A 12,994-nucleotide genomic window follows, 5' to 3' on the forward strand; every position below is an offset into this window, starting at 1 on the left:
TGAGTATCTGAGGTATTCGGTGGGGTATATAAAACAAGAGGAAGAAAAAGAAATCAAAAAGTAGATTTGCATGAAAGGGGGAAAAGAGAAGGATACCAAATAGCTTCGTATGCGAGCAAAATCAGCCACAAGGAAGCTCGTCTACCTGGTTATGATTAAGTATTTCCTTTTACAATAGCTTTGGTCGCAACAGGCAACTATTCAGCCAGAAAGTCCCACCCCCTGCTTCCTGATGGCCTGCCCCTATTTATCAACAGAAAACTCCCTTTTACTTCCAGAATTCAAAGTTCCTTTTCACTATAGACGATTGGCCGAGGAAGCTTGAAACGCGGAGAGATCTGCTTTAGGCCTTGCCTATGCGTTTGGCTTGCAACTTCAGCGCGTAACTCTTCGATGTCAAGAAAGAGCAACGCTGATGCCTAGTTTCAAAATAAGATTCTCATCCAGTGACTTTAAATTTCGATGATATATTGGCCAGTTAACTCACCCCTGGCTTTTGCGGGATGGAACAGACGTACTATCTCACCCTTCGGCCCGCAGTTGAGATAACTGCATCTTTCGAACGCGACAAGAGTCCATAACTGGGTTTTCACGAGAGTGTCGGAAATATGAGAATCGTGTTATATTTAATTGACACATGAGGAGAGAGGTTGAGATTGATAGATAGCCCAATTATGGGGAGAAGGGTGGCCAAGGCGTTTGTTGGGTGAGTTGGTCCGAGTTGAACTCAACGTTAAGTTTTATCGCGAATGATGACGTCATATTGCTATGTTGTAGATCGTGAACATAACAAGGTTAGTTTTAAGGCGAGTAACAACATTTTTGGTGTTCATAAAAATCAATCTCTCCTATTAAATGACAGAGAACCTCAAAAGCCGGGCTGGAAGTTTATCGAACATTTGGCACCCCACCCTAAGAGATAACTCACATGTCGAAGATTTCCTAGTGAATAGATAGGCTCCTTGGAAAGAAAAGAAGTACCTGCAAGAGGAATGGTGTTTATTCTCTCTCTCTCCTTTTTCCACCTACACTTTCAGAGCACAACAGATGAGAAATTAAAAGTAGTAAACATAAAAGTGACAGTGATGCTTCCAATTCAATGGCAAGTGAGATGAGAAGGTAAAATCAAAGAAGATTTATACAAGAAAAGATTCAAGACAACTATATATGCATCAAAAATTCAGTGACACCACATAATATGAGGAATTATGAAAAATAAAAAGGAGGGTACGATAGGAACAAAATTTGGAACGTTGGCAACCAATTGAAAAGAAAACTTGAACTGGACTCCTGATGAAAACAATTGATTAACAATGGCAGAAAAGACTAATAAGAAAATATGTAATACAAACAAACACATGGACGTTGGAAACAAATAGAAATGAGATATATGTGTATATGTCGAGATATACCTTTACCGAAACACCAGGTCCTGCTCGTGTGTCACATCAGTTCAGAGAAAATCCAATATTCTCCCGATTATCATCTACAACTCTGCCATATCTAATAGTTGTAATCATACCAGTTAGTTATAAGTTTATCTTCTGTAGTCCAAAGAAACAATGAAAGCCGAAGGGGAGATGCCAGGGCAGAGTTGATAACGTCATCGAAAAGCCAAAAAAGAAATAACCACTCACTCTAATAACAACCTAAAAAACCAAACCTCAAGATCATTATTCCGTAGCGCCTTACCCGCCCACTCCTTCCCCTGCTTCGCCAGAAGCTGCGCAATCTCCCGCCCTTCATCATCCAAAGCAAAGAATCGCACAGTCTCAACATGTTCATCCCCCTTCAAGCTAAGGGGCACATAGTGCACCCAGGCGCGTAGCCACTCATCATGCCACTCGCGGAAAAGCGCAAGTTTATAAACCAAGCTATTACTGCGTAGAAAAGCGTAGTAGCGCCCGCTAAACGCATTCCCATCAATGTCAACGAGATGCCTGTACTTCCACGCATCTTGCTGATCGGCTGATTCCACCACGTCGAAAAACTCGGACTGCGCCTTGCAGTCTTCTGGGTCGCATTGGCCGATATGGGAGAATTTGACGTTGAAGAGGTCCTTGAGTGCGTGTCGGGAGACTTCCTTGAGCTCCCAGACACCGGAGTCGGCGTTCCTTTCGTAGATTTTCGCACTGTCCCATCCGTTTATTTCTTTAATGAATCTTTGGCGGTGCTGTCGGCGCCAGCCTCCTGCTCGTGAAAAGCCGCCCGTTGTCGATCCGCGCCAGTATATTTGTTCCAGTTTATCGTACCAGGCGACGTCCTTTTCAGCATCGTAGAGAACTTTCCCGGCCCAGTACCAGGGACTTGGATACATGATATCCTGGAAACTGGACACTTTGCTTTGAGAAAAAATCGGGAATAAATCATGGACAAGATCGAGAGCGTTGGGACGGTCAAAGAACCCGAACGTGTGTCGAAGTGAAGGAGATAGGCATATATCTGTGAAGGCAGTAATGTTGTAAAGGAATCCAAGTTCTGTGTTGGAATAAGCTTTCATATCATCACGGGCGTTTTCATCGAGATTTCTTGCGGGACTATCCACAGGGCACGACATGCGCGAATTCGTCCACGTTGGCTGGTGAGCAAATCGATTGAATCGCGTAGTCCTAAACTCATCGATTCTGTCACCTTTATTCACGTCGTCAGGCCGTCCAGACCACGAGTTATTCGGGGAAGGGTTCTCAAGGGCTCGTGGAAGTGCACCATCCATGGCACGAACCACCAAGCGCTGAAGGTCTTCACTGGGTATTACAACTCGAGGTTCATCATAAATGTTGAAGGCAAGGTCCATATCGGGCAAGTATTGGACGAACGACTTCAACATCCCCTCCAACGCAATCCGCTGCCACTCCCTACTCTCCCCACCGCCGTCGATTCTGGCAACCTTCCCATCCCGAATCAAAAGACTGATGAACGCGTTATCGAATCCAATAGCCTCCCTTGCCCGCGCCCGGATTAATTTTGGTTGTAGACCCCAAAAGGGAAGAAGCGTGTGATAGATCGAATCGAATTCATCTATTAATTGCACACCGTGCTGCTGTGCGAATTTGAACCATACATCGAAATGAGGTGGGGGAGGCATCTTGTAGCGACGACGGTACTCGCCCACAGCATCCTTGAGCGTCTTCGATTGTCTCCCTCGAACATCATCGAAGTTCTCCTTTGCTTGGTTTTGCAGCTGGACGATTGGGTGAAGGTTTTTCGAGGCATTGTCGGTGTGGACAGGGCGCTCGGGAGATTGCTGCTGTTGATTTTGTTGTTTTTGCTGCGACTCAGAAATTTCAGGGTGATTAGATGTCGGTATGAATAATTTTTTTCTTTGGGTGCTCTGCCCAATTCTCTTGGCTGCTGGGTTGCCCAGAAGCATTAACGTAATCCCAACGAGGCAGACAATCCCCAGAAGGACAGCCAACCGTTGTGTTCGCATTCCCGACTGATGTCCAGCGGTTCCATGAGACATAAAGTCGGGCGGAGGACGGCATTCAGGACGATCGAACCAAAGTCCTCACAGGCAGCACAGAATAAGGGGGATCGAGAAGGTGTGATTGGGGGACGGATGGCGGCCTGTTCGTACGTAAAAGAGATCGGTTAGAATCAAGATGACGACTCCTCCCGCGATAAACGCGTCCACTCCCTCTCTTGATTTCTTGTTTTAGTTTCAATTTTGTTTCCAAACGTTTGCTGTTTTCCACTTTCACTCAGGGGTGCACCAAGCAGAACAGAATCAGCTTGACAGCGGGAGTCGGGGACTGGGGTTGCTGGTCGTGGTGGAATAACCAATCACTTACTATTTCCCAGCGTGTGTTGTCTGTATTTAGCCGGACATCCCCCAATACTAAATAATAATAGGGCAAACAATCCAATTACTTCCTTTCCTTTGCACTATCTTGTCTATATTTTTGTTTCTCTCTCTCTGTGTGTGTGGGGTATGTTGTGTTTCTCTGAAGGTGTTAGTTTGTTCGTTGGTGGGTTGAGTCTGGCAGCTTATCCCTACCTCTGGCAATGCACGGCGATGACGCTAAGGTCTAATCAGGTCTAGTGGTATATAGAGTCTTTGCATGATTGGACAGAGCGGCACTTGTCCTTGTTATAAGATGGAGAATATATCACGTGATGTAAGTGTGGCGAAGGAAACCCCACCACAGCTAATTCTGCCACCGCCCTGGAGATCTGTGAGCTATTGGCATGTAGGAGCAAACTCTGCAAATCAACCAAGCTTCTGTCAGGTTATGAGACCCGTTTTGCGCCCAAACGCGGCCAATTCGTAAGTTATCTTGTCGAAATCAACCGTTTGTTTCATTTGATCTATATATCATCTTACTTATTTTTAAATATCAGGAGACCTACACTCCCTATTTGACAGAGTCCTTGACGTGTTTCTGAATCTTAACAACACATGAAGAAGATGAAATTTTATAAAATATCACTTTAAAAAAGTGAATTTCAATGAGATTATTCTCTAAAATAGGGAAGTTTTCTTGAAGTTTTTTTTATCTATATTTTGATTTTTTGATTAATCGTATCAACAAGAATGATTGATTCAGTGATATCATTTTCTATTATAGTTCTATATTATGATCATGAATTTAGTTAAAACCATCTTTTTGACATCAATATTCTACATCTTAAAATCTATCTCTCTACTGCGCTGCGACTACTCTGATAAGGATATTCATATTTACTCTGATGATGAGGTGACTGTCTTACCTTTGTATGAGATAATTATCTTACCTTGTAAGAAATGACGCGATGACTATTATATAAATGATGAGATGATCATCTCTATGATTATCTCTATGAAAGACATCGCCACTTCCTTGATTAGATAGATGATATCTGAGTGTATTCATGAAGAAGGAAAAACTAATAGAAATTCTAAAGTTAGCTATCTGATTCACTGTTCAGAGAGTCAGTGATTCATTTTTAATATATCAGATTCATTGAAGACGCATACAATTCTCTACCTAATTATTAGTAATGAAGTTTATAACTCAGTAAGTAATCTTAACATATATTATTCTTCAACTTTCAATCTCAACAGCATGATCAATGAAGAAGCTATTTAATTAGCTATTGAAGATTTAAAATCACAAGAGTTTTCAAATTATAATATCATTATTAAAAATTTCAAAGTCAATAAATAATCATAATACACTACTATAAATATAAAGTAGAATTAAGTTTTAAAATTATTTTCAAATACTGTAAAAAGCTCATTAATTCACAAGAAAATCAATTTATTCTATATATAAAATATCTATTAAGTTGTAAATTTACTTTTTTATCTCAAATTATAAAGAATTTTATATTTAAGTTTACAAAAGAAAAAATTGAAATCAATTGAGTCAGTTAACTTTACAAATATTATAAAAGTAAGATAAAATATTATATATAAATAATTGATTAAAAATAATAGTTTTCAGATTATTTTTTATACTTTGAGTATTTTTATACTTATATAAATAAAACTCTGATTTATATTATAGCTCAATTAGAGTCTGAATGATAATAAAATAATAACTTCAATTTATCTATTTAAATAGACAGCTATAATAAGAATATTAAACTGAGAATTAGAATGTGAAATGAATAAGCAGCTAAATATATAGAGATGGTTAATAATCAGATCAAATTAATTTTTGAAGCAAGTATAATTAAAAATTGAATCAGATAAGTAACTGAATATGATTAAGGTCAGAATAAATCAATCTTTAGAGTATAATGAAATGAATCAATCTTAATTCATAAACAAGCAGTTGCATCATAATAATTTGATTTTAAGAGTGATTAAGTACTAGTTATTTTATTTATTTAATTAATTATAATTATTGAGAAATGTAATATTAAAGTATTAAATATATATAATTATAATTAAAAAAGTTTTTAATTAATTTCAAATAAATTATTAAATAAATTATTATAAAGAAAATTATACAGTTTAAGAAAATTATTGTAATTTATAATAAAAATTGAGAATTTATTTTAATTGATTATTAAGTGTTAGGCTCAGCACCGGGGCTAGGTTTATCTCCATCACATGACCACGCCTCCACATGTAACTAGCGAATTGGTCGTGATCAGGTCACATGATCATGTGGGCTGGTTATAATCTGAGCAGACCCTGGCACATTTTTTCCTCACCAATCTTAATATTTCATTATATAGCAGTTAGCAACACAAAGAGATTCTATCTCAGACAGCTCACATTTACTCTCTAACATAATACTAAGGTTCTTTTCTATCTTTTCACTCAGGTTTCAGTGAAAAACTCAAGTGTTTCAGTTGAATTAGAATCTATTAATTGAGAGCCTGACAATATATCAGATCAACTGTTAAAGATAACAGCTCAATTCAACATCAAATAATCATTGCAGACTCTCAACTCCTTGAAAGAAGTCAAAAGAACTGGTGATACATTCTAACAAGACTAATCAATCAATTATGTATCTTAATTAAGAAATTTAGAAAAGTAATTCATTTAGATAGTAACTATATTTATAATAAATTAATGATGATCTTTGATGACATTTTTGATGATGAAAAAATATTGAGAGATACAATCACACATCTGAGAATGAAATGAAACAACACTACCAATCAGGCTGCTGTTAAGTAAAGTCAGATTGATGAATTAATTGCTGAATATGATGAACTTAGTCATACTCTGATCTGCATAACAATTAGTAATCAAGTAGTGAGTTGAGATGTCATCTTCTTTAAGACTGTCAGAAGATTAGTCAAGATTGATGATTCAAAACATCTCACTGACAGCAAGAAGTTGAAATTTAAACATTAACACTTCTGAATGAAAAATAAGTTATAAGAGAACATCAATCATTACTCTACTAAATACATTAGAATTATATACATTGAAAATTGAACTAATGAGAACACAGCATATTATATTACATCTCATATAAAAAAAAATCACTCTGAGCAATAATAAATCATAGAAGAGATATTTAAGCATCTCAAGTCAATATATGAAAATGCTAACAAGCTGCAAAATATTAAAAATGATTATTACAAGTTGATTATACACAATGAGAATAATTATCATAAATTAGTTACAAAATTCTTACATCTAATGAGTGAGATCAAGATTATCAAAAGAGATTATAAAATAGACTTCAATGATAAGCTATTTTTTAATTTTCAAAAAATGATAGCAGTAGTTAATATAATTATCAATATATATGCTGAGTTTTAGAAGATCTGTACTTATACAGTTCACATTCTTCAGACAATCAATATTATTCAGAAGTCAAAGAGCTTATAAAGAAATGAATTTAAAACTCTCAAGTAAAATATATTATAGATCTTCAATAGTCATATTTTCTCTGACATCTTCATTATAAAATTCTCTATCATAAAGAAAACTATAAGCAGTCATTCGAACATTTAGTGCTACTACTGCAAGGAGAAAGATAATATTGTAAGAAACTACTTTATAAAATAAAAGTTTTAGTAGATGATCACTAAACTCATAGAGAATAAAACTTCTGAATCTTTAGTGAATTTAAAAAAAAAGTAAGTTTAAAAGAAGACTTTATCTCAGATAGTTTAATAGTTTGTAAGAGGTTTGATATGAAGAATTTAGTTAAAAGAAAAAGCTTTAGTGTATCAATCAAGTTAATCTATAGTAAAATTGCTATTTTTATAAATTCTCTTGTTGACACTGAAGTAAATAATATAAATTTTATTGATATCTGATATATTATTGAATTGATGAGATTCTTAGATAAAAAGTTTCAAGAACTCTCATTCAAATACTATATAAAAAGATATAATAATATTTATAATAAGATGATAGATTATATATTGATCTTAAACCTCTGAATGAATGACTGAAGATTTCAGAATATTCTTCTATTGATAATAGATCTAGATCAGCACTCTATCATCTTGAGACAAAAGTGATTGATAGTATAGAATATATGATTTGATGTTAAAAATCAACATTTGATTTGACTGAGTAAATGATTTATCTTTGAACAGATGATAGAGTTAATGTTGAAGGTAGTACTCTGATCAATACTGAAGTACTCAAACTCTAAATCTAAGTATCAGATAAATGTAAAATAAAAAGAAATCAAACTGAACAAGAAAATCAGATAGAAGCATCAGACTCAGCTCTGCAGATTGAAAAGAATTAGCTCAGTTATGATATCTATGATAAGATAGAGATTGATTTGAGAGAAGATAGTATCACAGATGATAAATATAAACTTTATTAAAATTATTTTCTTTCATGATTATATGAAGAATAAAAACTCAATAGCCTTCATAATCAATTTATATGAAATTGATAAACAACTTGAGAAGAAGTGAAGTTTAGTAGAAGCTGAGAATGAGTCTAATGAAAAGCTGATTAGCAACTTATTAGAATAATTGAAAGACTGAGAGAACTGTTTCTCAAAAAAAGTATTAGATAAATTACTTTCTCTATAGAAGAATATTAATTTTAAAATAAAGTTTCAATCTAATATTAATCTCATTCAGAGTATTGAATATACATCTTTATATAAAATAAATCTAAAGAAATTAAAGATAGTGAAAATCTATCTCAAAGTCAATTTAGTAAAGAACTTTATCATCTCAAGTTCAGTCCTCTATACCTTCTCAATTCTAATTGTTTGTAGTAAGAAGAAGTTACAATTCTGTATTGACTTTTATAAGCTAAATGCTATAATCAAACAAGATTAATATTTCTTACCTTTAAGAGATAAGCTAATGAATCAACTCAATAGAGCAAAAAACTTTATAAAATTAAATATTCAGTAGGAGTTTTATCACATCTAAATAAACTCTGAGTCTGAGAATCTAATTATCTTTAGAATCTATTAAGATCTATAAATATTAGATAATTCTCTTTAATCTTATAAATATTTCTATCTGCTTTTAATGATTTATTAATAATATTTTCTTTAACTATTTAAACAAGTTCATAACAGTATTTATAAATTACTTTCTAATCTATAGCAAGAATCTAAAAAAGTACAAGCAGCAGATAAATTTAATGCTAAACTGACTAAAGATAGCTGATTTGCATGCCAGTATTTAGAAATATGAGTTTGCAGTTCAGAGAACAAAATATGTAGAGTTTATCATCAGTACAGAAAAAATTAAAATAGACTCAGAGAAGATAACTGTCATTGTGAGATGATAGATTCTTATCATAGTTAAAAAGTTCAATTATTTCTAGAATTTGATAATTTCTATTAATAATTTATAAAAAACTATAGCTGAATTGCAAAATTACTATATCAGAAAATGAAAAAAACTATTTTATTTATATAAATATTAGAATATAAATTAGTCTTTAAAAACTGAAGATATAGCTAATGAAGACTTCAATACTGTGTTACTATAACTCTGAGCAGAAGACTCATATTGAAACTGATGTCTCTGATAGAGTAGTGACTAGAATACTAAGTCAAAGATTTGAAAATGATCTTTGATACTCAGTAGTCTTCTATTCAAAGTCAATGAATAATATAGAACTTAATTATATAATTCATGATAAGAAGATACTGATAGTAGTTTGAGTCTTACAAGAATAACAGATAGAGCTTAAGAGACTATAATAAGATAAATGATTCAAGATTCTCACTAATCATTGTGCACTGAAATACTTTATAATTATTAAGAAGCTGAATGTATGTCAAGTCCACTAAGTAGAGTTTCTTTTCTATTTCGACTTTGAGATCAAGTATCAATCAGACAAAATCAATCTATTAGAAGATGTATTGAGCAGATATGAACAAATTAGAAGATAACAGAATAGTTATATATAAATTCTTTTAGAATTAGAGATTATTGATCTTTAAATCACTCTCTTTACAGATATTGCTAGCATCAACTTCTTAGAGAAAAAGAATGTTGCTAAGTATATAATATCTTTAAATAAGATAGTCACCTCAATTGAGCCTCTGCAGTAGCAGATAGATGATGAGAATAGTCTCTATATAATGAAAGATAATATATTATAGTATAATAAAAGACTGGTAATATTTATTTAGAAAAAAAACTTTGATAGCTGAGCTACTGCAGAAAATTCATAATTAAGTCTCAATAGCACACTCTGAAAAATGAAAAATTCTGACTTTAATACAATTATACTATTGATAAATCATCTGATAAATAAATGTTTTACATTTATTTCAGAACTGTCATATGTATTAGATTAATAAAATTTTAAGAAATAAAAGTTTTGATTTATTAAAATTATTATTAATATCTGAATAAACATGACAGCATATTGTAATGAACTTCAAGAATATGTCAAAAAGCAGAACATATTATGATATTATCTTGATTATAGTATATCAGTTAAGCAAGAAGACAATTTTTATTTCAATTATCTAAGAAGTTATAGTCTGAGAGTTGATCTGATTATTCATTCAATTCTACTATTTATATAATAAGATATCTGACTCAATTATCTTTAACTAAAACTCTCAGTTCATATTAAGCTTTTAAGATAAGTTTATATGAGTTTTGAGCATAAAACTGAAACTTTTAACAATATATCATACACAAACTAATAAATAGACAGAAGTGATAAATTAATATATTATTATCTATCTTCATCTCTACATCAGTTACTATCAAAATGACTGAAATGAGTGACAACTTATTATAGATTACATCTTTACAGCTACTCTGAATGCTTTTACAGAGATCTTCTTCTTTTATAGTAAATGAATATGAACTTCAAATGTCAAATAACTGACAATCACTGATGAAGAAATTGAACATGAATAAGAAAAGAAATTGAGAAGTAGCAAGAAGTTTCATTTACTGAATGAGAAAGATCTGAAATCAGACAAGTAAAAATATAAGAACAGTATAGAAACAAATGATGAGGTACACTAATAAATATTATTAAAAATCTGACTTTATAGTAGAAGATTTTATTTATCTAACATTAAAATCATACAAGATGAATTGATCAAGCTGTAAACTGACAGAGCAGAATACTGATCTCTTCAGAATTCTGAAAAAGATGAACAATATCTACAAACTGAATCTCTCTGTAATAATGAAAATTCATTCAATTTTCTTCTTAAATAAGCTATATAAAGACTTCAAAGATTTTCTATCTAGCTAAACTGTCAGATCACCAGATTCAATTAAAATAGATAGTGAGAATGAATGAGAAATAGATCATATACTGATCAATTAAATAAGTCAGAGCAAGCTGCAGTATCAGATGTACTGAAAGAAGTTTGATGAGAATTCTTTATGATACTTCATCTACAACTTTAAGAAATCACTATATACAATATGAGATTTTCATGAGGCCAACTCTACTAAAGCCAGACCATCAAAACACCTAGATGAATGGGTAAGGACATGAGAGATGAGCAGCTATCTGAAAGATGAAGACAATGACAATCTTTCAGCATGAAAGCATGCCTGTTTCTAGATTGAAGGGTGATGTTAGGCTTGACGCTGGGGCTAGATTTATCTCCATCACGTGACTACACCCCACATGTAACCTAGTGAATCAGTCGTGATCCAGTCATGTGATCATGTGGGCTGTTTATAATCTGAGCAGACCCTGACATCCCTTTTTCCTCATCAATTTTAGAATTTCATAATATAGCAGTTAGCAATGCGGAGAGTTTCCTTCTTATGCAGCTCACATTCACTCCCTAACAAATAAAATATAAAAAACTCTGAGCAGAGTTAGAAATGAGTAAGATGAGAAGTAAAGATGAGTAATGTGATGTTAAGACTTTCTATACTAGCTTCTTGCCCTCACACTGCTTATTAAAGCACATTAAAATTAGCAACTTCTCACATTATTTAATAAAGTACTTTAGAATTAGCATCTTTTAAAGAATTAGCATTATTTCAAGATTTAGCACTTAAAATCAGTACTTCTCAAAAATCAATTTTTTAAAATTAATACTTCATGAAAAATTAAATCACTATACTATTAATTCTCTATTTTATTAAAAATTAGAAATAAAATCTATTACTACTCATTCATATATATAAATACTCTAAATTTTTATAGTTTTTTTAAGAGATTTAGTGATTAGCTATTATTTAATTCTATATATATATATCATTCATCATTATTCTTTTCTCTTTATAGTACTTGTAGTATCTATATTTCTACTCTTTTATAATTTTAATTATAAAGATTTTCACACTTTCTTTTGACAATTAGTTAATTTATCCTTAGTATTTTCATAAGTAAATAAACTTAATTAGCAGATGAATAATTTAATAAAAAAAATAAAATATATTATAGCAAATTATGAACTTTTTAATTTTATAAGTCAAATTAGCAAAGATATAAAAAGTATAATAATTTATAAAGCTTGACTACTCTAAATATCTTACTAATAAAAAAAATTTGATATTGAAAATTGACTTTTACAAATGAGATACAAGCTAGCTGTTAATACTGATCACTTTCTAAGTGAAAAAAGTTATATTATCTATTTTAAAAACTAAATAGAAGATGAAGCTATTACAGCTTTAATCTAAATATAGATAAAATAAATATTTAATTATCAGCTAAATAAGCTATATCAATAAATTAAGATAATTTTTAAAAAATAAATTCAAAAAAAAAATCTGTTTATATTTTAATAGGTTGAACCTCTAGATTTGCTCTGGCTGACTGACTCAGCCTAGCTATCATTTGCACATACGCACATGATCATGCTACGCAAGCTTGCTTAAGTTCAAGTTCTCATCTCATTCTTTTCTTCCCTTTCTCAAGCAATTCGTCCTTGTTATATAGGAGGACTAGCCTCTAGTTCTTAAAGCTTAACTCTTTATATATATATCTCTTTTTTTAATATAATTACTTCTTTTCTTAGTATAGTTACTAGATTATTACTAGATAATTTATATATTTATAGAGTATTTATTTATAAAGTAATTATAAAATAATTATTGTTATTGATAAAGTAGTTATAATTACTCTTTTCAGTTTAATGATTTTATATTATCAAATATTTTAAAT

At 31.9% G+C, this 12,994-nt stretch overlaps 1 protein-coding gene across 1 annotated transcript; it reads right to left on the reverse strand.

The window, feature by feature from the left end:
- Window positions 1–1,633: 1,633 nt before the first annotated feature.
- PAAG_01791 (hypothetical protein) lies at window positions 1,634–3,463 on the reverse strand (the record flags this gene model as incomplete). The annotated part of the gene is made up of 1 exon (XM_002795857.2): window positions 1,634–3,463. One exon carries the CDS (start codon window positions 3,461–3,463, stop codon window positions 1,634–1,636), a length of 1,830 nt encoding a protein of 609 aa, XP_002795903.2.
- Window positions 3,464–12,994: the final 9,531 nt, after the last annotated feature.

This window comes from Paracoccidioides lutzii (assembly GCF_000150705.2).
Source record: "Paracoccidioides lutzii Pb01 unplaced genomic scaffold supercont2.4, whole genome shotgun sequence".
Classification (NCBI taxonomy): Eukaryota; Fungi; Ascomycota; class Eurotiomycetes; order Onygenales; family Ajellomycetaceae; genus Paracoccidioides; species Paracoccidioides lutzii.